This window comes from Natrix helvetica (genome assembly GCF_964273705.1).
Source record: "Natrix helvetica genome assembly, chromosome: 1".
Taxonomy (NCBI): domain Eukaryota; kingdom Metazoa; phylum Chordata; class Lepidosauria; order Squamata; family Natricidae; genus Natrix; species Natrix helvetica.
The window spans coordinates 81,903,598-81,925,205 of record NC_138548.1 but is presented as its reverse complement, the minus strand read 5'-3'; the positions used below and the strand labels follow the sequence as shown (position 1 = coordinate 81,925,205).

The 21,608-nt window shown below is 36.3% G+C and overlaps 2 protein-coding genes across 5 annotated transcripts in view; one reads left to right on the top strand and one right to left on the bottom strand.

The window, feature by feature from the left end:
- Nucleotides 1–21,608, bottom strand: part of TP53I11 (tumor protein p53 inducible protein 11) — a 373,245-nt gene that overhangs the window by 323,854 nt on the left and 27,783 nt on the right. The gene's annotated exons all lie outside the window — the stretch shown is intronic.
- PRDM11 (PR/SET domain 11) overlaps nt 1–21,608 on the top strand; it is a 61,277-nt gene that overhangs the window by 30,014 nt on the left and 9,655 nt on the right. For 3 of the 4 annotated variants that reach the window (XM_081937879.1, XM_081937878.1, XM_081937880.1), the window contains 2 exons: nt 10,804–10,991; nt 20,507–21,157. In XM_081937879.1, coding sequence (XP_081794005.1) covers nt 10,804–10,991; nt 20,507–21,157 — 839 coding nt within the window. The remainder of the gene's footprint in view (nt 1–10,803; nt 10,992–20,506; nt 21,158–21,608) is intronic. The other variant, XM_081937881.1, reaches the window with a different exon arrangement.

Sequence of the window (21,608 nt, the reverse complement as noted above, 5' to 3'; positions counted from 1 at the left end):
AAAACATTTAACCCACCCAATGTGCATGTTCCTTCCCATGGTTTCAGCATTTGCTAATTCAGCGTTTGTGGCAGTTGTAACTGCTGCAGATAACAAAAATAGCTTCTGTATTTTCTCCATAGATATAGAAATAGTCTAAAAGAGGCTGGTGAGGTAGTTGATTATTGCTACATAATCTATATTGGTGTTATCCTTACTTTTATGGTCTTTTCTGAGCCAATACTGTACAGCTTAATGTATTCAATTTGCAGATATCTATTACCCCTGTATCCACTATTCTCCCCTCCAATCAAGAATATCACCATTTATTCATATGTGGATATGTCCTAGTGTATAAATATATATTGTCCATATTCAAAATGGGATTTTGCTTCTCAGTATATCTTAGCTGGCATCTGTGATTCAAGAGGTCCCTAGGTTAAGAACACGTTCCATTCCCCAACTCTGTCTTTAATCCAAATTTGTGTTTAAATTGGAACATCTACTTACAAATGGGCTGCCTATTAGTAAAAGTGGCAGACGACATTGCCCTTTCGTGAGCCAATAAAGCCTGGAAATTACTCAGTGCTTTCAGGAACCACTAAAAACCACTAAAATAAGTTGTAAAGTAAAAGCACACAGTTTCAATAGTTACTGAAAGAAGTGCACAGCTTCAGTGTTTTGTCAGATCAGAGAAAGGCAACATTTTCTCAGAAGCAGCCCATTTGTATCTAGGGTTGCTGTCAACGTAGATAACCTGGGAACTGCCTGTATTCAGGATAAGTATCATAAATATATAATTGTTTTCATTGCTTTTGTGGATATAGATGATATAGTGGATCAAACGTAATCAAAAATCCAGAAACAATTGTTGTACTATCAGTATTTTCTTTCATAGTTTTTGCTGATTTAAAGGATACACTGAGATCTGTGATTTGAAAACTAAGTAACATACAAGGAGGATAGCATCGCAATAAAATAAAGGAAAGAAAAAATTATGTCCCACCAGCCTGTATTTGGATCTCAGCTACAATTTTAGATACAATTCTATGGGTAAAATTTTATATATTAGGCAATAATATAATTATATTATAATAAACAACCCCACAAAGTTTATTAAGGTCCCCCTTTTAAAACCCATGTGTTAGTGTTGAACTTGCTCTTATTTGAAGAAAACAGAAGATCACAAAATATTCCATTCATTTTATAGTGATAGAGCCTCTTTATTAAACAAGAAGGAATAGGAGGGTGCATGTAGATGATATGGCCAACTCATATACTCATAGGTATATGAGTTACTTTTTCTTCCATGCCTTCAATGACTTATGGTAGACTAAGGAATTGCCTTATTGATTTGTATATAGGTTCGGACTGCAGCAGTTAGTGATTCTCTAAGATCTCAGTCAGGGGGGCCTTTTTGCCTTACTACTGCAATATCTGGAATCTCCTAGCTGGAAGGTCTTAGCTCTACTGCTGAGCTATAGCTTGGTTTGGGAACGCTTAAAATTACTATCCAAGATTGGTCAATGACGCAAATCTCTCTATTACAAAAGGCATAAAGACAAGAAATGATTCCATACAATAAGTGTTACTTTTACTGACCTCAGAGATTCTGGTATATAATTATGATTATTTTATTAGAACAGTGTTTCATTTACATGTATACTATGAGGACTATAGAAGGACACTATAGGTCATGTTTCATTCATCTGTGAGGTGTGTGTGTGTGTGTGTGTGTTTCTTGACTCCTGGTCTCTGCAGGTCTCTGCAGTTTCCTTGGCAATATTTAAGAAGTGGTTTGCCATTACTTGCTTCCTAGAGTTGAGAAAGAATGATTGGTCATCTAATTGGCTTCATGGCCAAGTCAGGAATAGAACTTACAGTTTCTTGGGTTCTCGAGTCTGATGCAGTAACCTTTACATCAAACCAGCTTCCTATTTAATTTAGTGATTACAAAATACTTGTGTGCAGTCATTTCAGTGATCTGAAAGGACACATTATTAAACTATATCAGGAAGGCAGAGTATAACAGAGCGATTTTTGTTTTTAGCTTTTGCAATCTGGCTCAGTGAAATCAGATGTTCTGCTCTAATATGTCATCTGTTCAATCAGACTGGTTTTTTTCATGTGTGTTTAAAGCAGGTACTGTTTTACAAAATACATTATTTAAATTCTTTTCTAAATAGTATAGAAACACTCTTAGATTTCACTGAATCCCCACATGTAAATTTTGCCTTCTTTTTGAAGTAGAGTTTGTCAAGGCAAAGCCTTCGTGCAAATAATCTGGTGTCTTCTCTCTTTTTTTCCTGTTTGTGTTTCAAGCTGATGAAGGAGAAGAAGCGGCAGGCCCCTCACAGCAGCACCACTTTTCATCACAAAAAGGTTCTGAAGAAACCGATGATCTCTCCATGCCGCCTTTCCTTCATTCATCGTGTTTGCCAGATCATTCAACTATTCTAAGCCAAAGGGAAGAAATAATGCACCTAAATTCTGGTTCTGAGTTTTCCACTAGGTCCCCTCAATCTCTTATCCAAAATACACCTATTTCTGACCATCAGCTCTTTGATTCCCACATTCAACAGGCGGGACTATTCAGACAATTCTGTCAAGAGTTGGTGACAATCCATGGAGATGTGGCAAGCAACATGCACGCAATTAGCCAGAAGATGTCTGACCTGAGTGGACAAATCACCCAAATGTGCCAAACTTTAATTAAAATTAAAGATGAGCTTCAAGCTTCGGACAAGAGTCATATCTCTAATGCTAGCCAAGAAATAAACCTGCAGAGAATTGGCTCAAACAGCCCCACTGAAACCAAAGGACATATTAGCCAAAATAAGCCCAAGGTGACTCCTGTTACTCGGATTATTAGGTCACGGAAGAGAAAACACTATTTCTAGTTTTCCACAATATTATATTAAAAAGTGCAGTTGATGTGGGTTTAATAAGTGCTTCTTAGCAGAGAAAGTTAATGAAATTTTTTCTCTTAAGAATATGATCAAATATAGCAACTTACGCTATAAGCTTTGGAACTTCCTAGCTGGAAGTAAACTTTGTTTGATGTACTTGGAAACAGTACTTGTTTGTAAAACAATGCAGTAGAGGGTATGTAGTCCTCTTGAATAAAAAAAGATAGTATTAAAGTCATAAAGAACTTCATGATCTTACAAATACAAAGTTCTTATAGACTTGATTTTGACTACCTTTTAAGCTCAGGAAACATTCTGGTAATGTTACTAGATATTTAGGTTTAAGTAAATATATTATTATGGTCAATTTTAATGCCTAGTTTTCTTCTTTGTCATTATTCTACTATTGCATGTGGCACTATGTAGACATCAATAAGGATCTAGGTTTAGAAAGGGAAACTTGTTTCTAGCCTTCACAGTTGGGTCTGAAATTTTTGGATCTTTTCTGTGTTTTGGAGCATTTGAAAGAAGGAAGTTTTAAGGGGTTTACAAATTAGGAGTTTTAAATCTTGAATATGTTTAAGGCATCCTTTGCATCCCTTAATCCTCCTCCCCCCCCTCCCCCCGGAGGTGGGTGAAATAAATATTTTATTGATGCAAGGTTCAAAGCACTAATTTTAAACTTGCTTATTTTTTCATCTTTTTCCCTGAAAGACCCGAAAGAGTTGGTCTTGCTCATTCTAGTGGTTTGTGTGATAAACCTTGACCTGAAGGCAGGATAAAAAATCATGGGCAGTTCCAGACTGAAAAGGTTGTAGAACTTGAATGCACTGTTAATTTTTTTGATCACTGTGAGAAGCAGATTATGAGATCAGATAACACTTTGGTCTCATGTAACAGTCAGTCTTATGCCTAATTTTTTGGCTTGGTGATTAACTACTGATGTTTGGGGAATGGAATGTTGAATCAGAACAGATACCAAAAAAGAAGGAACTTAAAGCAATATAGGCAGTATTTCTCTACTTCTAAGCCTGTAAATAATTACACAATATATTTTTATCATTAATTTCATGGCAAAAAGCAATTTTAACTAATAATAATTATAAGCTTGTAAGCATATTACAATACTGCACAATATAAAAAAGAAGTTGGTAAGTATAAAGATGTTACACTGAAATGAAATGATTAACATGTAAGAAACAAATGAGCTAGTACTGGCCAGTCTGCTGATTTTTGTTGGTAGTACTTCAGTACCGTCAATACATCTTATGGCTATTCCAGTCTGTACCATAATATGTTAAAAACTTGCCTGTGTTAGATGGGGAATGACATTTAAAGCAAGTAACTGAAGCATGCTCAAATATTAATTTTGTCACATCGGTGTAATTATTCTGATTATAATGGAAATATTGTAGAGGTAGAATAGGTAGAATTGGTAGGTTACCGACTCATAGCAAAGACAATGCACTATTGTAACTATGCTTGTTTTAGCATAGATTTGCTACTTTGTAATTCCTCATGTGCGTTTGTGACTTAACATGATGAAAGGCAAATTGAGGCATAAAGTATCACATTACTCCAAAGATGCAAGCTAACTGTTTAGTAGAAAGAAAATGTAGCTGAGCCAAGTCTGATAAGTTTCAGGTTGGTTTTGGAAGCAAATATTCTAATCCAGCAATAAATCAGTTTATTCTATGTATGCTAAAAATGAGTCATAAAGTATCACACATTACCCAAAATATACAAGCTTACTCTAGTAGAAAGATAATGTATCTGAGCCAAGTCTGATAAGTTTAAGGTTGGGTTTGGAAGCAAATGCTTTAATCCAGCAATAAATCAGTTTATTCTATGTATGCTAAAAATTCATGTGTACTATATCTTACGTATATTTGCTTCTTGTCCGCTGCTCATATAGAGTCTTTCTCACTACAATTGTCAGATACATGGAATATTCCTGTTAAGATATAGCTGCAGTGAATTATTCTTCATGTTGCCTTTCTCCCCCCCCCCCCAAGAAATTGTCTTTCTATATTGACAACACACAATTATAGGGAAGAAAAATGTGTAAGTGCCAAACAGAATCAAGAATTTGAAATGTTTGAAAGGCTATAAACCACACAATTACAGGGTGAAGGAAATAACAAAGGGAGTGTGAAAGTTTAATGCTCAGATAATTCTGTTGCTGACCACTGTTTCCTGGAAATTCATTAGCTTATTAGTTTCTTGTAGCAGAGTCCCGTATATTTTCCTTATGTTGATTATACAGAGCTGTGATGGCAAACCTATGGCATGCGTGCCAGAGGTGGCACACAGAGCCCTCTCTGTAGGCATGTGCACTGTCGCCAGCTGCTCTTCAGGTTCTGCCAAATGCATGTGCGCAGGACCAGCTGGCCAGTGCGCATGCACACGATGGAACCTGAAGGAGCAGCTAACCGCCACCCGCATGTGCACCGGCCAGCTGCCCTCTCTTGTGTTCCAGTGTGCGTGCGTGTGTGTGCTCCAGTTTCGGCACTCGGTCCTGAAAAGGTTAACCATCACTGATAATAGAGTGTCATGTACATTAATAGTACAATATAAATGTAAGTAAATGAATTAAGTCATGTTAAGTCCATCTGCATGGTTCAATTTTTTTTAATGAAATGATTCTCATGCAGCTGAGGAATTAGTTTTCAGGAATGCTTTTCTTGGAGAAGTGCTCCTGAGAAGCAAGCTAAAGACAGATCATTTAGCATTACCAATTAGAACTGATTTTCCTTATAGTTCTAAAGTAATCTTTCCCAACTGATACCCTCTGGACTATAGCATTCAGAATTTCTAAGTAGCATACTCACAATGAGTTTAGGTGGGTACCTGCTGTCCCTGGCGTATTGTAGGATAAGAAGCCAAAATCAGATATGAGAAACGTGCCTCTTCTGTTTTGATATACTAATTTACCTGTGTTAATGATATTGCTTATGATATACTATTTTGTTGAGGCATAAGGAAAAAGGAGGCATTCTCTGCTCTGTGAAATGCTTTCTTTTATCATGCCATAAGGGGTGCTTTCTTATATGTGACTGTTGAAACCTGGCATGTTTTAAGTGCCCCTGTTTGACAATAATGCTGGTCTTCCCTAAATTTCTGATGAAAGTTATCTTTATCATTATTTTTGTTAACAATAAAGATATAATATTTAAAACTCAGAATAAGATACTCTTTTATGTGTTTCTGAAGTTGTGCTCAAGACAACTTTAATATCTTTGATGTTTTATTCCCTATAAGATACATAATAGTTCCAGTTTTCATGTATCCTTTACCTGCAATACCTACAACTTGTACATACCTGGCAACATATCTCTTTTGTTATAATTTTTGACAAGAACTAGAAATGTTGGCCTATCAACAAATCAGCAATGAGTTTGGCTTGAAATATGAAAGTCTTTGCATATATCTAAAGTATATTTTATGTTGAAAAACACGGACATGCTTATTTCATTGTTACTGTTAAATAAGGTTTAAAATAGCCACGTTGCATATTTACAAACCATCTTGTGATACCAGTGCAAATTAGTTCTGTAAAATCAACCTGGCACTTTTTAGTGAGATAAATTACAGTGCTCAACATTTTAGGATGGCCTATAACATGGAATTCATGGAACTACAATATAGCAAACGTGCTAGAATAGGGAAGTGTGGCCTAATAGGAACACTAAGTAACTATATTCTATACTGAATTTATCTTTGAAATAATCATGCAAATGCAAAGTTCTTGTTTTAAATCATGGGCTCTTGAGTTTCTCTCCATTTTTTTAAATGGTTTGCAGAGCAGTATGAATGTCCATTCATTTGTTCACATGAACACACATACATGATCCAGAATGAATAGCTTCAAATAAATTACTAAAATCTCTTCAGAGGCAACAGAATATTGTCTACCATTGCCTTACTAAGAGATCTGGAAAAAGAGTAGATAGTCATTTTAAGATGTGTTGAATTGCTCAATTTAATATTTGTGGAATACTGTACATTTTGAGAGCTACTGATTTCTTTAATGTTTTCAAAGTAATTTGAAAAATGAAACTTTTCTTTTAGAAAGCCCTTTTGATTTAAGCCAATTCTTTTTGTTCTGTTTTCAGGGAAACATTCTGATTCTTTCTATGTCTACATAGAAGGACATAGGACGTTAATAGCAATTCAAATAAAATTTCAAAATGGATGATTTTGCATATATATATATATATATATATATATATATATATATATATATATATATATATATATATATATATATATATATATATATATATATATATATATATATATATATATATATATATATATATATATATATATATATATATATATATATATATATATATATATATATATATATATATATATATATATATATATATATATATATATATATATATATATATATATATATATATATATATATATATATATATATATATATATATATATATATATATATATATATATATGCAAAATCATCCATTTTGAAATTTATATATATATAAAAGGCTCTAACCCAGTGGTACTGAACCTGGAGTCCACGGACCTCTGAGGACCATGATGTCATGACAGGGGGTCTACAAAGGCTTGAAGAAATGTTATAATTTAAAATTTGAGTAGAGTCTTGGGGGTCCATGACCACAAAAGTTATTTAAAGCAGATCTATGGTGACCAAAAGATTGAGAACCACTTTCTAACCCATTTCAGTGGCTGACCAAGAAAGAAACGAAGGAATGTAAATCTTGTTCTTGACCTGGCTGCATTGGCTTGGCTCTGCTTTCTGAAGAAAAGAATTTGACTCCTGTCTGCTCCAGTCTGGAGGGAGGGAAGGGAAGGGAAGGGAAGGGAAGGGAAGGGAAGGGAAGGGAAGGAAGGACTTTTGGTATACTAAAAATCAGAAGACCCCAGGAATTTCAGCTATAGCATTTCTCCACTTCAAGAAACTTCCATTGCCACCTGCCACATGTACCTTGTGGCAGTGGTGGGTTGCTCTTAACATCACTACCGGTACACTGATTACGGTCTGTTCATGCATGTGCCTGACGTGTGTGCATGCATGCGCAATCCACCGCCCCTGCGACAACCAGCTGCTTGTTGGGGCTCACGCAGGCACTGCACGCTGTGCGCGCTTGTGCACTGTATCTTTTGGAATAAATACAGCTATAGAGTGCAGGCAGGCGGGTGGCCAAACAAGCCACCGTAATGGTACTCTCTCAGCTGCTCCAGGCCACTACCGGTACGGCCGTACCCGCAGCAACCCACCACTGCCTTGTGGCCTTCCAGACAAGATTTAGGATGCAGAAAACACAAGAAGAAAATTAGTAATGCTTTTCCAGTCACAATATGAGCAGTCATTGAGAAGATCCAGACATAATTTTTCAGCCTCTGTCAAGCTTGGAAGAAGGAGAACTCTAGAACTTTTTTCTCTTCCTCCATGAAATTGCAACAGCAATGAGGAATTATCCCAAAGATGGGAAGGAAAGGAAAGGCAATGCATATGAGTCAGAAGACTCATCTGACCCTAATCACGCTCTTTGTGTTCAAGGCAAGAAGGATCCACAACCCACCATAGGCCTTCTTTCATGAATCATGGTCATATGTAAGGGGATTTGCTACATCTAAGTCAACTCCTGGCCAATAAATTAGGAAGTAGGATTATTTGTAGCACATTTTCCCTACAAAAAAATGATGGACTGCTTACCATCAAGGGTGAAAGCACTTCTCCACCTTTAGAAATAAAGCATAATTCTCTTCACTATTCTCTTCATCATAACTCCAAAGTGGTAGGAGAAAGATGGTGGACTATCACTTCCAGGATGTCATGTAGAAAAACTGGAAGGGAGAACAGAAAATCCAGCAATTACTGTGCTGGGCATGAAATAAAAGGGAACAATGTTGCATCAATGCATTGAACTTGAAGTCATTTCCCAGTCATTGAATGAAAAAAAGAATGCAAATTATCTGGGTAAAAGATGCCTCCATTCATACCATGACATTGCAATTTCATTAAGGTAGAATTTTACTCAACTCTAGAATAGGCAGCTTTTAATCCAAGAGGCTTCAGAGGTTCACCAGATAAGGAATATTTTCCCCAAATGTTTCTCTAATTTGGACAATGAAAAATTTATAGAGCTAATCAGATGCATAATTCCCCAGTTCTTGCTTGAAACAAAAAAAAATTAATAAAAAGCTATAATTGTTTATTAAAATCTTTATTTGCTCTTTTCTAATCCATATGATCCCAGCCTAATACCTAAGCCAATAGTGTACAGAAACAAAGAAGGTATCTTAAGAGATCCACACTAACAGAAAATTAGGGAGCAAAAATATGTACAGAAGGAAATTGCACTAGTGCTACAGTGTACAGCAAAATTCAATTATGATCAGAATCTCAGTTTGGACCTGCTTCTTTCTCTCTGATATCTCAGTTGACACAAGACAAATGAAAGTCTGAACAACTTGCCAAAAGTTCATGAGTTCCAACTCTTTGTTGGAAAGCCTTCAATTCTGTACTAGGGCTGTAGCATTTGTACACATCAATCTGCCAGGAACTTTGGCTCACAGGGTCTTTGGTTCAAGCACTTGAAGGAGTTTGTTAATCCAAAACCAGTTTACTATCCAAGCCTTTCCTGGAAAAATGATGAATCTCTTGTATCCATCCTGATTAATAGCAAGGAGAAAGAGAAGCCTGGGCCCATGGCTTCTAAATGCACATGATCAGAACAGGAAATAAGTCTTTGCATCCATCTTATAGTTAAGATTAGACCACTCTTTGCTTTCAGGAGAAGTATAATTCATATCACAGTGACTCTTCTCCCACCAATCTATGAAGTACATCCTCTCAGGTTAAATGATCTTTAGTAAAACTAAATAGCAAAAAAATGGGTACAGGTGAGAATTCAGCTTCACTAGGCAGGTGAGTGTTAGAGATAATCCATTTGGGATGTGATTTGGAATTTCATGAAACATAAAATCAAGAGGCAACTAGCCATCCTCATAACTTAAGAACAAGGTAAAGTATTTCAGGGTGCTTCAAGGTGCTTCAAGCAAATAAATATCTTTTAGAGATCTTTGCCACACAGGGTTTTTTTCTCAGAAAAGTGTGTCTTAAGTGTCTTCTCCATCTACACAATTCCATAATTTTCCAGTAAGACTGGAAAATGAACCTTACATATGCTGTCCTTAAAGTTTATGTTATTTATTTTTTTAGTCGGCTAGAATAATTGAACACCGAGTGCCCATGGTGTCCTACCCAGAGACCACTTTTACACTGCACCTTGACTAGCTTCAGCTCTACATAAGGAAACTGAATGTGAACCATTCAGAGTAGTGGTCTGTTTATTCTAGCTGTTTATTCTTTAGTTATGCAGTATCCAACCATATTGGATGTAAAAGATCTTATTGCTTATATGGATTAATTATCACTTTGCTATTAAAATGGACTATTCTTATTCTTATAGAAGATTGTACAACTGCAGTTCTTCTAACTTGCTGGTTCTACAACACAAATGTAAAACCAAGTCTGCAACATCCATAACTAATTTTAGTTAAATCTGAACCAGGACTGTCTTACAAATCCTGAAGCACACACTTATTTTAACGATATTTAATTGGTAATAATAATAGACACAGAAATTTGGAAATTAATAATGTTTAGCAATTAGATGTTTTCCTGAACAGGAACAATGGGGCCTATACTAATCTCAAGAAGTTTTTTAAAATATTCCTTAAGGGTGCCTATTATTTTCTTACAAGTTCTGTTTCTTCACATGTCATTATTCATGCCATCCAATGCTTCTGTTTCTGTGGCTCCCTTTGAAGATCACTTCTGCTACAATTGTGGCTTAAGGTTTTATTCAGCCTGTTTATAAGTCAAAACCTGCCTCATCCTTGTCCCTAGGTATGTGGCCATATCTCGAGAGGAGAGAGAGCAGAACCTAATGGCATTTCAGCACAGCGAGAGGATTTATTTTCGGACTTGTCGAGACATCCGGCCAGGGGAGAGACTAAGGGTCTGGTATAGTGAAGATTACATGAAGCGGCTGCACAGTATGTCTCAGGAGACCATCAACCGAAACCTCACAAGAGGTGAGATTCCCCCCCCCCCTTTCTTTCCTTACACTAATTGTATGTGTCTTTATTTTTGACCTGGTTATCAGGCAGTTCTTGCAAAAATCATGTATGAAAAGAAGTCCACAAATAAAAAATCAGCAGTGTAAAATAATAGGTTGAAATAAACAGACAATACAGTTGAAATACCCCGTTTCCCTGAAAATAAGCCCTCCCCAGATAATAAGCCCAATCAGGCTTTTGAGCATATGCACTAAAATAAGCCCTCCCCGAAAATATTGCCATACAGCAGCAGCCATGAAGTGACCATCCTTGTTGCCTCCTGCACCCCAAAAATAATATGCCCTCCCCGAAAATGTTGCCATACAGCAGCAGCCATGAGGTGACCACATTCACCATCTCCTGCACCACAAAAATAATAAAATCTCCCTGAAAATAAGGCCAAGCGCTTATTTCGGGGTTCAAAAGAAAATAAGACCTTGTCTTATTTTTGGGAAAAGATGGTAGATACATCAAATAAAGTATATACTGTAAGGGATATGGGAGAATTTCATCTAATATCTACTGAAAAGTAAACAGCATTGTCTTGAAGGAGATATTTTTGGCTTGATTTTTGGGGCTGGTGGTGATGGTAAATAGGGCAGATACAATGACTGTGGTACAGTTGTAATGTCTTTTTCAATTTGCAAAATACCTGTATCTTTCTGGCAAACCCAATGGCTGTCATGATGTTTAAATCTGACAATGAGCTGCAGCCATTAATCTTCATCAAATATACCTGACTAACTTTATATACCAAATACTGATAAGTGCTGGAGAATGAATGATTTCTCCACTGACAGAGATCAAAACATTCAAAACTAATTGGGAACTTTCCAAATATTAGGACAAAGATATACTTATCTGTCAGGATAGTGTGCATGGACCATTATGGGTTTTGCTTCCTTCTTGGTGTAAAGGTCCACTCACAAAGTACTTTAAAAGGGAGCTTCATATACTGTCGTTAATTTAAGTTAATGGTTGAAAGAAAGGAAGAGGAGGATCCAAATGAAATTATTTTCCCTGTTATTTTTTTTAACACTATTATGGGTGATTTATTTATGTAATGTATTTTGCATGGAGTTTTATGAAAGAGGTAGATCCTAGATGAAAAAAACAAAACTGTTTTTCATATAGCATCCAACAATATCCTTTCTACTAATTGGACCAGCCTATATGCTTTAAAACTAATAGTGCTGAGAGAGTTGCTAATAATTGGGTCATACTTAGCTGGTGTTCAATGTGTGAAAGTAGGCTTGTGTAAATGCACTTTCTTAGTTACAGAACTGTAGAAATGATTATACTTATGAAAAGGTTATTATTTTTAGTTTTAGTTTTTGAGCAGCTGCAATCTTGGTTAAAGTTGAAGGTAGTTTTCTTACATTTCTAAGCATTTTGATTTTAAAATCTGGTATCAAATTGGAGTGAAAAATTGCAAGAGGCAAAAAAATGATTACAACTTTAAAAATCAGCATGCTGCAAACTCCAGGTGCTTGGTAGTCAAAGTGGTAACTATCTGAACTGTGTTTCCTTATTTCCTGACCTGTGGGTATGTGTGTGCTTCTGGAACAGTACATGAGAACTGTTCAGAAGATCATTGGGAACAACAACAAAAGCTCAAAATAGCAGTTGCTCATAAATAGTTCAGTCACCCAAGACTCAAGGTCTAGACAGACCAATCTGAGCACAGCTTGGATTGACTACAGGAACACCTACAACTCAGTGCCACTCACATGGATCTCTGAATGCCTGCACTATACAAAGTGATCAGGACACTTAGGACCTTCCTCAAGGATTCAATGGGACATTGGGAGATAGCACTGAAAGTCAACTCAAGGCAACTCACACAAGTGGCCATCAAGTGTACTATATACCAAGGTGATACACTGTTCCCTCTGCTGTTCTGCAAAGGCTTTAACCTCCTCAGCCAGATATTCACAAGAACTGGATATGGGTACAAGTTGAAGAGTGGAACTACCATCAGCCATCTCCTCTAAATGGATAAAATCAACTTTTATGCTAAGAATGAACTTGCTGCTCTACCTGATACAAATCTACAGTGAGGATGTTAGGATGTCATTCAGACTGCAGAAATTTCGTGATGATAGTCAAAAGTGGGAAAATAGTTAAGACTGATGAGGTGGAACCACCAGTGGGCTACATATTAAACACACCGATTAGTTACAATTTCTTGGTATCCGACAGTCACATGGGAACCACAGTGGGGAGGCAAGGAAGACAGCAACATCAAGTGTCACCAAAAGATAAGTCAGCTCAATGGGAAGAACAAAATCTATGCCATTATCATGTATTCTCTGCCAGTCTTAAGATATCCTGCTGGTCAAAGTGGACAGGGAAGCTGCTTACCAGAAGCCCTTTACAATGTATGAAGGTTGCCACCCCAATTTCCCAGAAATTGTACACCAGCCAAAAAGAGGTCAGGTGGTATCTGGTGAGTGTCAAAACCATTGTCCTTGATGAAACCCAGAACATCCAAGAGTATATCAGTAAGATGGCACTCAAAGATGTGCTGAGAGAATGTCTGAAGTAGCAGCAGACATGGGACAAAGATCAAACAGTGCCATAGCAAGACAAGACCCTGCAGAGGATGTAACATTGACAGATAACTGAGGTGGCAGACATTGGGAAACCTTACCAGTGTCTGGAAATCAGTTGGATTAAAAGATATTATTGAGGCACTGATCATAGCAACACGAATAGGCACTAAGCACCAAATCCAAAGAAGAAGGTGACTACTATAATATGCTGAACCCAAGTATGAAGTTTCAGTATGAAGCTACTATGGTCATGTTTTCTCCTGATTACTGGTTAGTGTCTTCTATAGCTATTTTGGATTAGATTAGTGGAAAGATCAGACACTTGATTTCTGGAGAAATTCTGCCTGTTTAATACTTTATCCATATTTTACAAACATAGTTTATGCATTATTTGAGGTAATGCTAGTGTCAGGGTTTCAGTAATAATCCCAGGGTGTCAGTAATAACCCCAAAGCAATCAAACTCTGAGGCCTAGAATTTCCTCAAACAATAATTTTATTTGGGATGTCATATTGGCACAGCTGATGAAAACTCAACTCTGAAGGACCCAGGGTTTTCCCCATTCAAATTAAAGTCCAAAGTTCCTTCCCTTCAGGTCATATGTCCAATCAGGTCATAGTCCCAACTCCGGCAGGCTTTGGTCCACGCCGTTCCAATACCTGGTAGAGCATCCTTGGCTCCCATGAGAAAGAATGTTATTTTGCCTATGCATCCCCTCCAGCTATCTCTATCTCCCCCCTTACGTTCCCACAGATCCACCCGGCCTCACTGTAGCAGCCCTGAAGATGCTCCCCAAAATGGCTTAAGGGCGACGGCTAGTAATAAATACTATATTTGAATTATCTTTTCAAAGGTGTTTTATTATCACAGTGTTTTATTATCACGTATGAAATACCTAATGGTCTGTGGAACCTCTTTGGATGAATTTATTATTTTGCAATGGGAGAGCTTTACTTTCAAACTGTAACCTAGTGTTATATCAAGAGTCAAAACTTCTAATGAATTCCAAAGGTACCTCTTTAGATAAAAGAGCAGCCATTAAACACATCCCATGGCCAGTCCTGCAGATAAACTGATTTTTACAAATATTCAAATATTTGGATCATCTATGCAAAGTTGTAATGTTTATATTTGCAGCAAAACCACAGTTAAACATGACTTAGGAAATACAGCCTATTTCACTTTTCCAATATCAAGAGTATCTAGTATTTTTGTCTTATGCTTTGACTTGGTAAAAGATATTATATTTTCAAATGCATACTTACTCTCTGTTTTATTTACATATATGTGTGTGCGTGCGTAAATGTATGAATGTTCATGAATTGGTTTATGAAAACATACCATGTCAGTGGAAGCAAATTCTATATAATATAGTGTAATTATTAGGCAATTGAAGATGTTTAAAAAGGCATATCTTAATATTAAGATAGTAGTAGTAATAGTCTGAGAAATGCAGCTGACCTCTTCAGATCTATTATGTATTCCCCATATGGAATTACCAAGGATCATACTGCTGAGATTTGGCACAAATTGTTGATGTTCACTTTTGTAACTTTTTCCTTTTAAAACATATGCTACACATAAACACCTATACACAGCCTTCTAGACTTCACTGGAGCCTAAACAAATAATAATAAATATGCAGTCCCTAGCTGCAAAAATAGTATTCTCCTTGCCTTAAGAATGATGCAGTTAGCTCTGTCCTACTATCTCCTGAAATCTCAGTGAAGAAACCACCCTTCCAGACTCTCATTCTGGTAGTATTGCATAATAAATTTGTTCAGGCAGGATTTTATGGATGGTTTTCACCCTGGAATTGGAGAGTTTGAGATGGGAACATGGCTAATAATGCTTAAAATAGTCTGTGTATCTTGAATGTGGAAGTGGATCTTGAATCTTCTATTTTGCCTAATCCTGGAATCAGTGTCACAGAAAACCCAGAAACTGAAAATTAGAGATCAACTTAATCAATGAGATCTAAACACTTATACATATCCAGTAATCTCTCATCCACACTCTTTGTACATTTATTTCAAGAATACTTTTATGTGATAAATATTGTTGATATTGTAACTGGATGAAGACTTCTAACAAATTAAAATTCTCTCTTGTTGCTAGAAAAGGAAAATTCTGAGGAGACACGTTTCATAGTTGGGACTTGGCTATAAGACGTTAATTAAAGTTGAAGTTAGTTGGTGATATGTCTTTATGTAAGGAGAAAAATTCCCTTGATTCAGAGTTTAATATTTTGCTGTGAGAAAGATATGAAAGGAATTACTCTAGAACAGGTTCTATTAGGTAGAAATGTTAAGTTATATTTTGTAGTTAAACATGATTTGCTCTCCTGGTTTTATGAGTTACAGTGTTAAAGCTCTTTTCTTTCCCTCTTGTATGCTGAATTGAATTGTACACAATTATTGTTCACAGGGAAGCACTCCCTGAGCATCTTATGCAGTAAGATCTGGTATATAAATCATATAAATTACACCTGATATTAAACCATAAAAGGAAGAGAAAGTTCCTGTTTTACTGCAGGAAAATAAATTAAATCAGTTGCTGGCAGTCTATTCATGACAAGGAAAACTCCTGTAAAGGAAAACACTTTGAATATTTATACTGTAGTTGGCAACTAAATACATTTATTGTTTGTGCTTTTTTTTAGTGAAAGCTATCCAAAGTCACTGTGAATTGGCTGGCAGCTAAATTTAAATAAACAAATAAACAAACCAGGTGTTCAAGAGAAGATTTGGATGGAACCTATAGAGAAAGGTTCCCATACCACTTGAGATATAGTAGGAGAGAGCCCACATTATGCAAACTCCATATCTTCTTATAGGAACCCCAATTCTGGGTTGCAAAACCAGGATTACCACCAGATTATAGTAAAATGTTAACGTTTTGTTGCCATTTTGGTCCTCCAGATTTTTGCAGCCCATGTCTGGTAATCCTGCCTTCTTGTATATATTGTCCCTAATTCTGAATTAATCATTCACTTAAGAACTTCATTTTTAGTGATAAATCTCCATCTTAGTCAAAATCCTTGAAAAATGTTTCATATGAGATCTCTCAGATATGTTCCTTTTAATCTACTACAAAAGTATGTGTTATACCTATTAATTTAAAACACTTTAAAGGAAAGCCTTCTTTAAAATATATATGGTTAACTAAAACAGCTGCATAAAATACTTAACAGTGATTGTGGCCTTCAGTAGCATACAATAACGTTCATGTTTTTACAGAAATTTGAAAATGATCAAGAAGAGTGTTACCCATCCCATGATATGCCAGAATGACATTTTTAATCTAAATCTTAAAAAAATGTTTCACTTCTCATCCAAGAAGCTTCTTCAGTTCAGAACTGAAGTTTCTTGGATGAGAAGTGAGTCTTGAAGGAGAAACAAAGAAAGTCCACTTGCCTTTTGAAAAAGTACCTTTGAGACTATAGAAAAGTCTCATTATTTTTTCCTACTGATTGTAAGTACCAAGCAGTATAATAATTACTAGTACTACAAAAGGTGATAGCATCATCCAGCACAAAGCCCTATGAACAGACAGCCAAAATTGTGAAAATAAATAGAAACAAATAATTGGCTCAAATTCCATCACTTCTACCAAGCATCGTTTTATTCATTTATTTTGTTTATTCCTGATCATAATCTCACAGTACTCTGAACTATTTATGCAAGTACAATTAAAACATACATATTAAAAACAAAAAGCACCTACAAACAAGCTGAAATCTTGGATTTGCAAGAGCACCCCTTTTTACTTTTTTCAGAAGGCAATTTAAATGGGAACTAACCATCTTTAGTGAAAAGCCATTCCAGAGGGCTGCTCTAAGTTTTGCTCCTTCCTTCCTCACCAGAATGTAGGAAATCACCAGATGGTCTTCCTGACAAGATTGCTTTGGGTTGGGCTGATTCTAATAGGCAGCTGTATTACTAAAAGTAATTTGATACAGGGCATACAGCTTTATAGTAAAGACTACAACAATACTTTCAGTTTCACCCAGAGGTATATAGGAAACTAATGCAGGGCCCACAGCAGAAGTGTAATGTGTTTCCACCTGCAAGGGATGGATATCACACCGGCCAACTGTGTGATATCCAACTGAAGTTTTTAATTTGTCTTTAATGGAAGCTCCATAGAGTATATTTTGCAGTAGTTCAAGTGAATGGTGATGAAGGCACGAGTCACTATAGTAAGATACTGTTGTCCCAGATAGGATACAACTAATGTCGCAACTGATGCTGATAAAGGATCTCCTGGCTACAACTTCCTCATATTATTCTAGCAGGACCACAAATCCAAGAGAATCTCCAAAACTATGGATGTACTTCTTCAGGAACAGTGCTTTCTAATTCAGAAATGCCACTGGAACCACCAGAGAATCCCAATGGACAAACAGTAATTTTCCTTTAAGGTGACTAGAAATGTTATCTGCAATAAGATCTTCCAGATCCCAGTAATTATTCTGCCTGTGACAGTCCAAGGACCCAGGAGAGGCAAGGATCCAGCTCAAATGGCAGCGGAGGATTTCTTAGAGAGTATCCAATGTACTTCCTCAGAAGTCACAAGCGAAAATAAACCCCCAAAACATTATGTCTTAATCAATACTCTGGGATCTGGTCAGAATAGAATAACTCTGATAAATTTTATTGAAAAAATGTTGTGCTAATTTGTCACATTTCTGGGGGCTCTGAGAAAGTCAAGGGGTTATATAGAATTGGTTGAGAGAGAGAGGTTGCTCAGGAGATTCATGATTTTTTCAAGGGCATGTTGCTGATTCACCTATCAGATTGTCAAGGAAATTCCAAGCATCCATTAGAAATCCACGTGGTACCTGGGGTGGATCATCTGAATGGGTTTAGCCTTCTGGTGATCACATATCTGGACCAGGAAGTGATCTAACCATGGCAAAAAAGCTGGTGGTAGTAGCCTTTATACAAAACCATATTGTAGAGATTCTGAAGTAAATACAATTCATGTCAGTTCCATGATTTCCTGAGGAAAACCCATGGTTATAATGAAGCTCATGAACTCCCAGCCTCCACCATATGAAGTATAAATCCATCATTGTTAGAGGGGGGAGGGATTCAACTACCATCCTGACAGATCCAGAAGCCCAGAAAGGCTCCTGATGGGTGTCACTGATGCTTTTTGACTCCAATCAAAATTTGCTTACTCCTTTCATCTGCCAGATCTCCTAACCACCTACAATCCAAACAGCTACTTCTAGAAGCTTGGTGAATCTTTCGGCATCAAGGCCCTTAAAACTTTCCCAATCTTCCAGACTGATCCTTTCCTCATACATACTAAAACTGTAAATATATTCTACATTTTTATTTCTCCTCTTTCAAATCCACACACTCCATCCTTTGCTCTTACATCATCTTGAAAATGTAATCCATTAATAAGCTTTGCTATTTTGAAGAAACCCTCAGGTGATTCCGGCAAACTGAACTTATTAACATAATTTAGTCAACTTCCTTGATTTAATTAGTTTTTGTAGCTACATGCCATCATCAGCCCCATCGCTAGGAATCTTAACATGTTCCCTAAGCCTAAAAGTAGGGCTTTCAAGCGTATTTTTACATCTACCGTGTTGGAAACATACTATTTTTAAAAACTCTTATGTTTGCCTGGTAGATTTCTACAAGTGGAACAAAATGACAGTGTATGAGATGATTTCATCACGTAAATGCTGCAACCAGGTATAATATTAAGGTCACTGGTTTGCTATGCTCACAACAGTTTTTAATTCCAAATATTACTATTCATGGTTAAGATGGAATAGAATTTTTTTAAAAGAAAAATGTGAATTACTCTGTCAAGTCTCAAATAAATATTCAGATAGAAAAGTGTCACTTAAAACATTTGCCACATCCTAACCAAACCACCAGTTAGTCACATTCTGAAAACGAAGTAGAATATGAAATTTTCTGAAATCTTGGATATTGTATGTATGCATTTTTAAAATTTCTAAATCAAAATAAGTCCTGTGCAAATTGATACATGCTTACAACAGAATGGTTAGAAGTTCCAATGCAGCATCACAAAACATGGAGTTGCAATACTTGCATAGCAGTTTTCCTCTAGTGTCCCAAGTAGATAAAACTATTGCAATTGCTGAGATCTATGATGCTAGGATTTGATGAACCACATCTATACTAAAGCTGTTACATAAGCACAAGTGTGTTTCTTAAATGTAATATAACAACATTAAGCAGCGCCTTGCTTGGAAAACAACCAAGTATTGATGCTTGGAATTATTTACAAGACAGAAGAAAGATAGAATCAAATCCATCATCTTCTGAATTTCCAGGTAAGGATATTTGGTTATTTTTTTTCTAAATAACTGCTAATCTGCTAAAGTCTCTGCTTTTGGTAAATTTTGCTTATATCCATTTAGCAATGTATTACAGCAAGCTATAGATCTCAGTCTTGGATATCACTGGCCTGGTTCTAATTAACTCTGATAGTTAGCGATATGGGAAATGAGATTGTAAATCCTGTGTATTCTCATGTCTCGTGTCATTCTATTATACAGTGGAAAGGTCTATCAAGTTTACTGGTTTAACGTGGAAACTTCATAGTATTGACATGATGCCTTTTACCAAGTCAAAGCTATCACTACATTTTCAGCAAGTTGAAATGTCTATATTTTATTTTAATTTCAATTACAGGTTAGCTACCTGTTGCTTTAGATTAACTGCCTATTCTTTGAAGTGTATTGAAGCAAACCTCTGAATATCACCTAGATATTGTTTTATTTTCAATATTACCCATCATTAGGCTGCCTAAACATTTATGCCAGTAAATGTATTTATTGGTTATGCAACATGTGAAAAGTTTGTCCTACCTTTTTGCTTTAGCTTTTGTGTCAGGAATGTTGTAGTGTTCCCATGAATAAGCATCTTCTGATTTCTTTTTCAGGGGACAGAAGATTACTAAGAGAAAAGACAGAAAGAATTATAGAAAGCCAAGAAGATGTGATCTACCCTCTTGAGCTCACTACATCAAAACCAGGGAAGAGTTCTTACAAACGTAGCTTTGAAGAAGGGATATCTCAATCCCAAACCAAGAAAAAGAAAATAGACCTCATCTTCAAAGATGTCCTAGAAGCTTCCCTGGAATCAACTAAGGTAGAAGATCATAAGTTCACCAAAAATTCTACCCCTTCCACTCGAAAATCCTTGAGATTCCAAATCCAAGATGTCTCAGAAACTTGTGGGACTAGTGTTCAAGACAGTTCTCCTAATCACAGTAGACACAAAAATGAGGGTGAGTGGAAGGTCCCTCACGGTTCTCACTTTACCACATCCAAAGAAATTGGCTTGCTGGAAGAGGAAGGTGAAGAACCTTTGTCGTTTAAAGTGAACAGTCCCACTGATCTGTCTCTGGTGTCAAATCAAGATGATGCTCTCGAACTCCCAACAACTTCCTTGTGTCCCAACTGCATACGGCTGAAAAGAAAGATTCGGGAATTGCAGGCTGAGCTAAATCTGCTAAGATCTGGCAAGTTATCTGAGCCATCTCTACTACCTCCTCAGGTACCTGAATATCAAGCATTTTCATATCCCACTGGTAAGTTACATAAAATAAAAATGCTCCTTAAACATTATACTAGGAGACGTTACGTTTCTGAACTCTCATGGTTGGGTCTTATGAAGCACAGACTTAATTCTCTGAGCAGTTTGGGATATTATAATTATAATTTGTAATTATAAATCATCATCTCCTTTTTATTGTAATATGTTCATTTTCAATAAAAATATTGCAGCAAATTGGTTTGCTATATTCTTCATATATTGCAGGAGAAAGAATCATAGGCTGTCATTTTGAATGCAGTTTAGGAAGTATGTTTGGTTTCCTATGTGCTATATGAAATATACTGGTTCAAATGTATGTGAAACATATAAAACAAAGTTTACATTTTATGTAGGAACTTACTCTTAACTTTGTTGACTTGTGTTTGTTTTTGAAGAACTCTTTCACTTCCTTCCATGATACCTCAATAGTTCTTGTTATAATATGG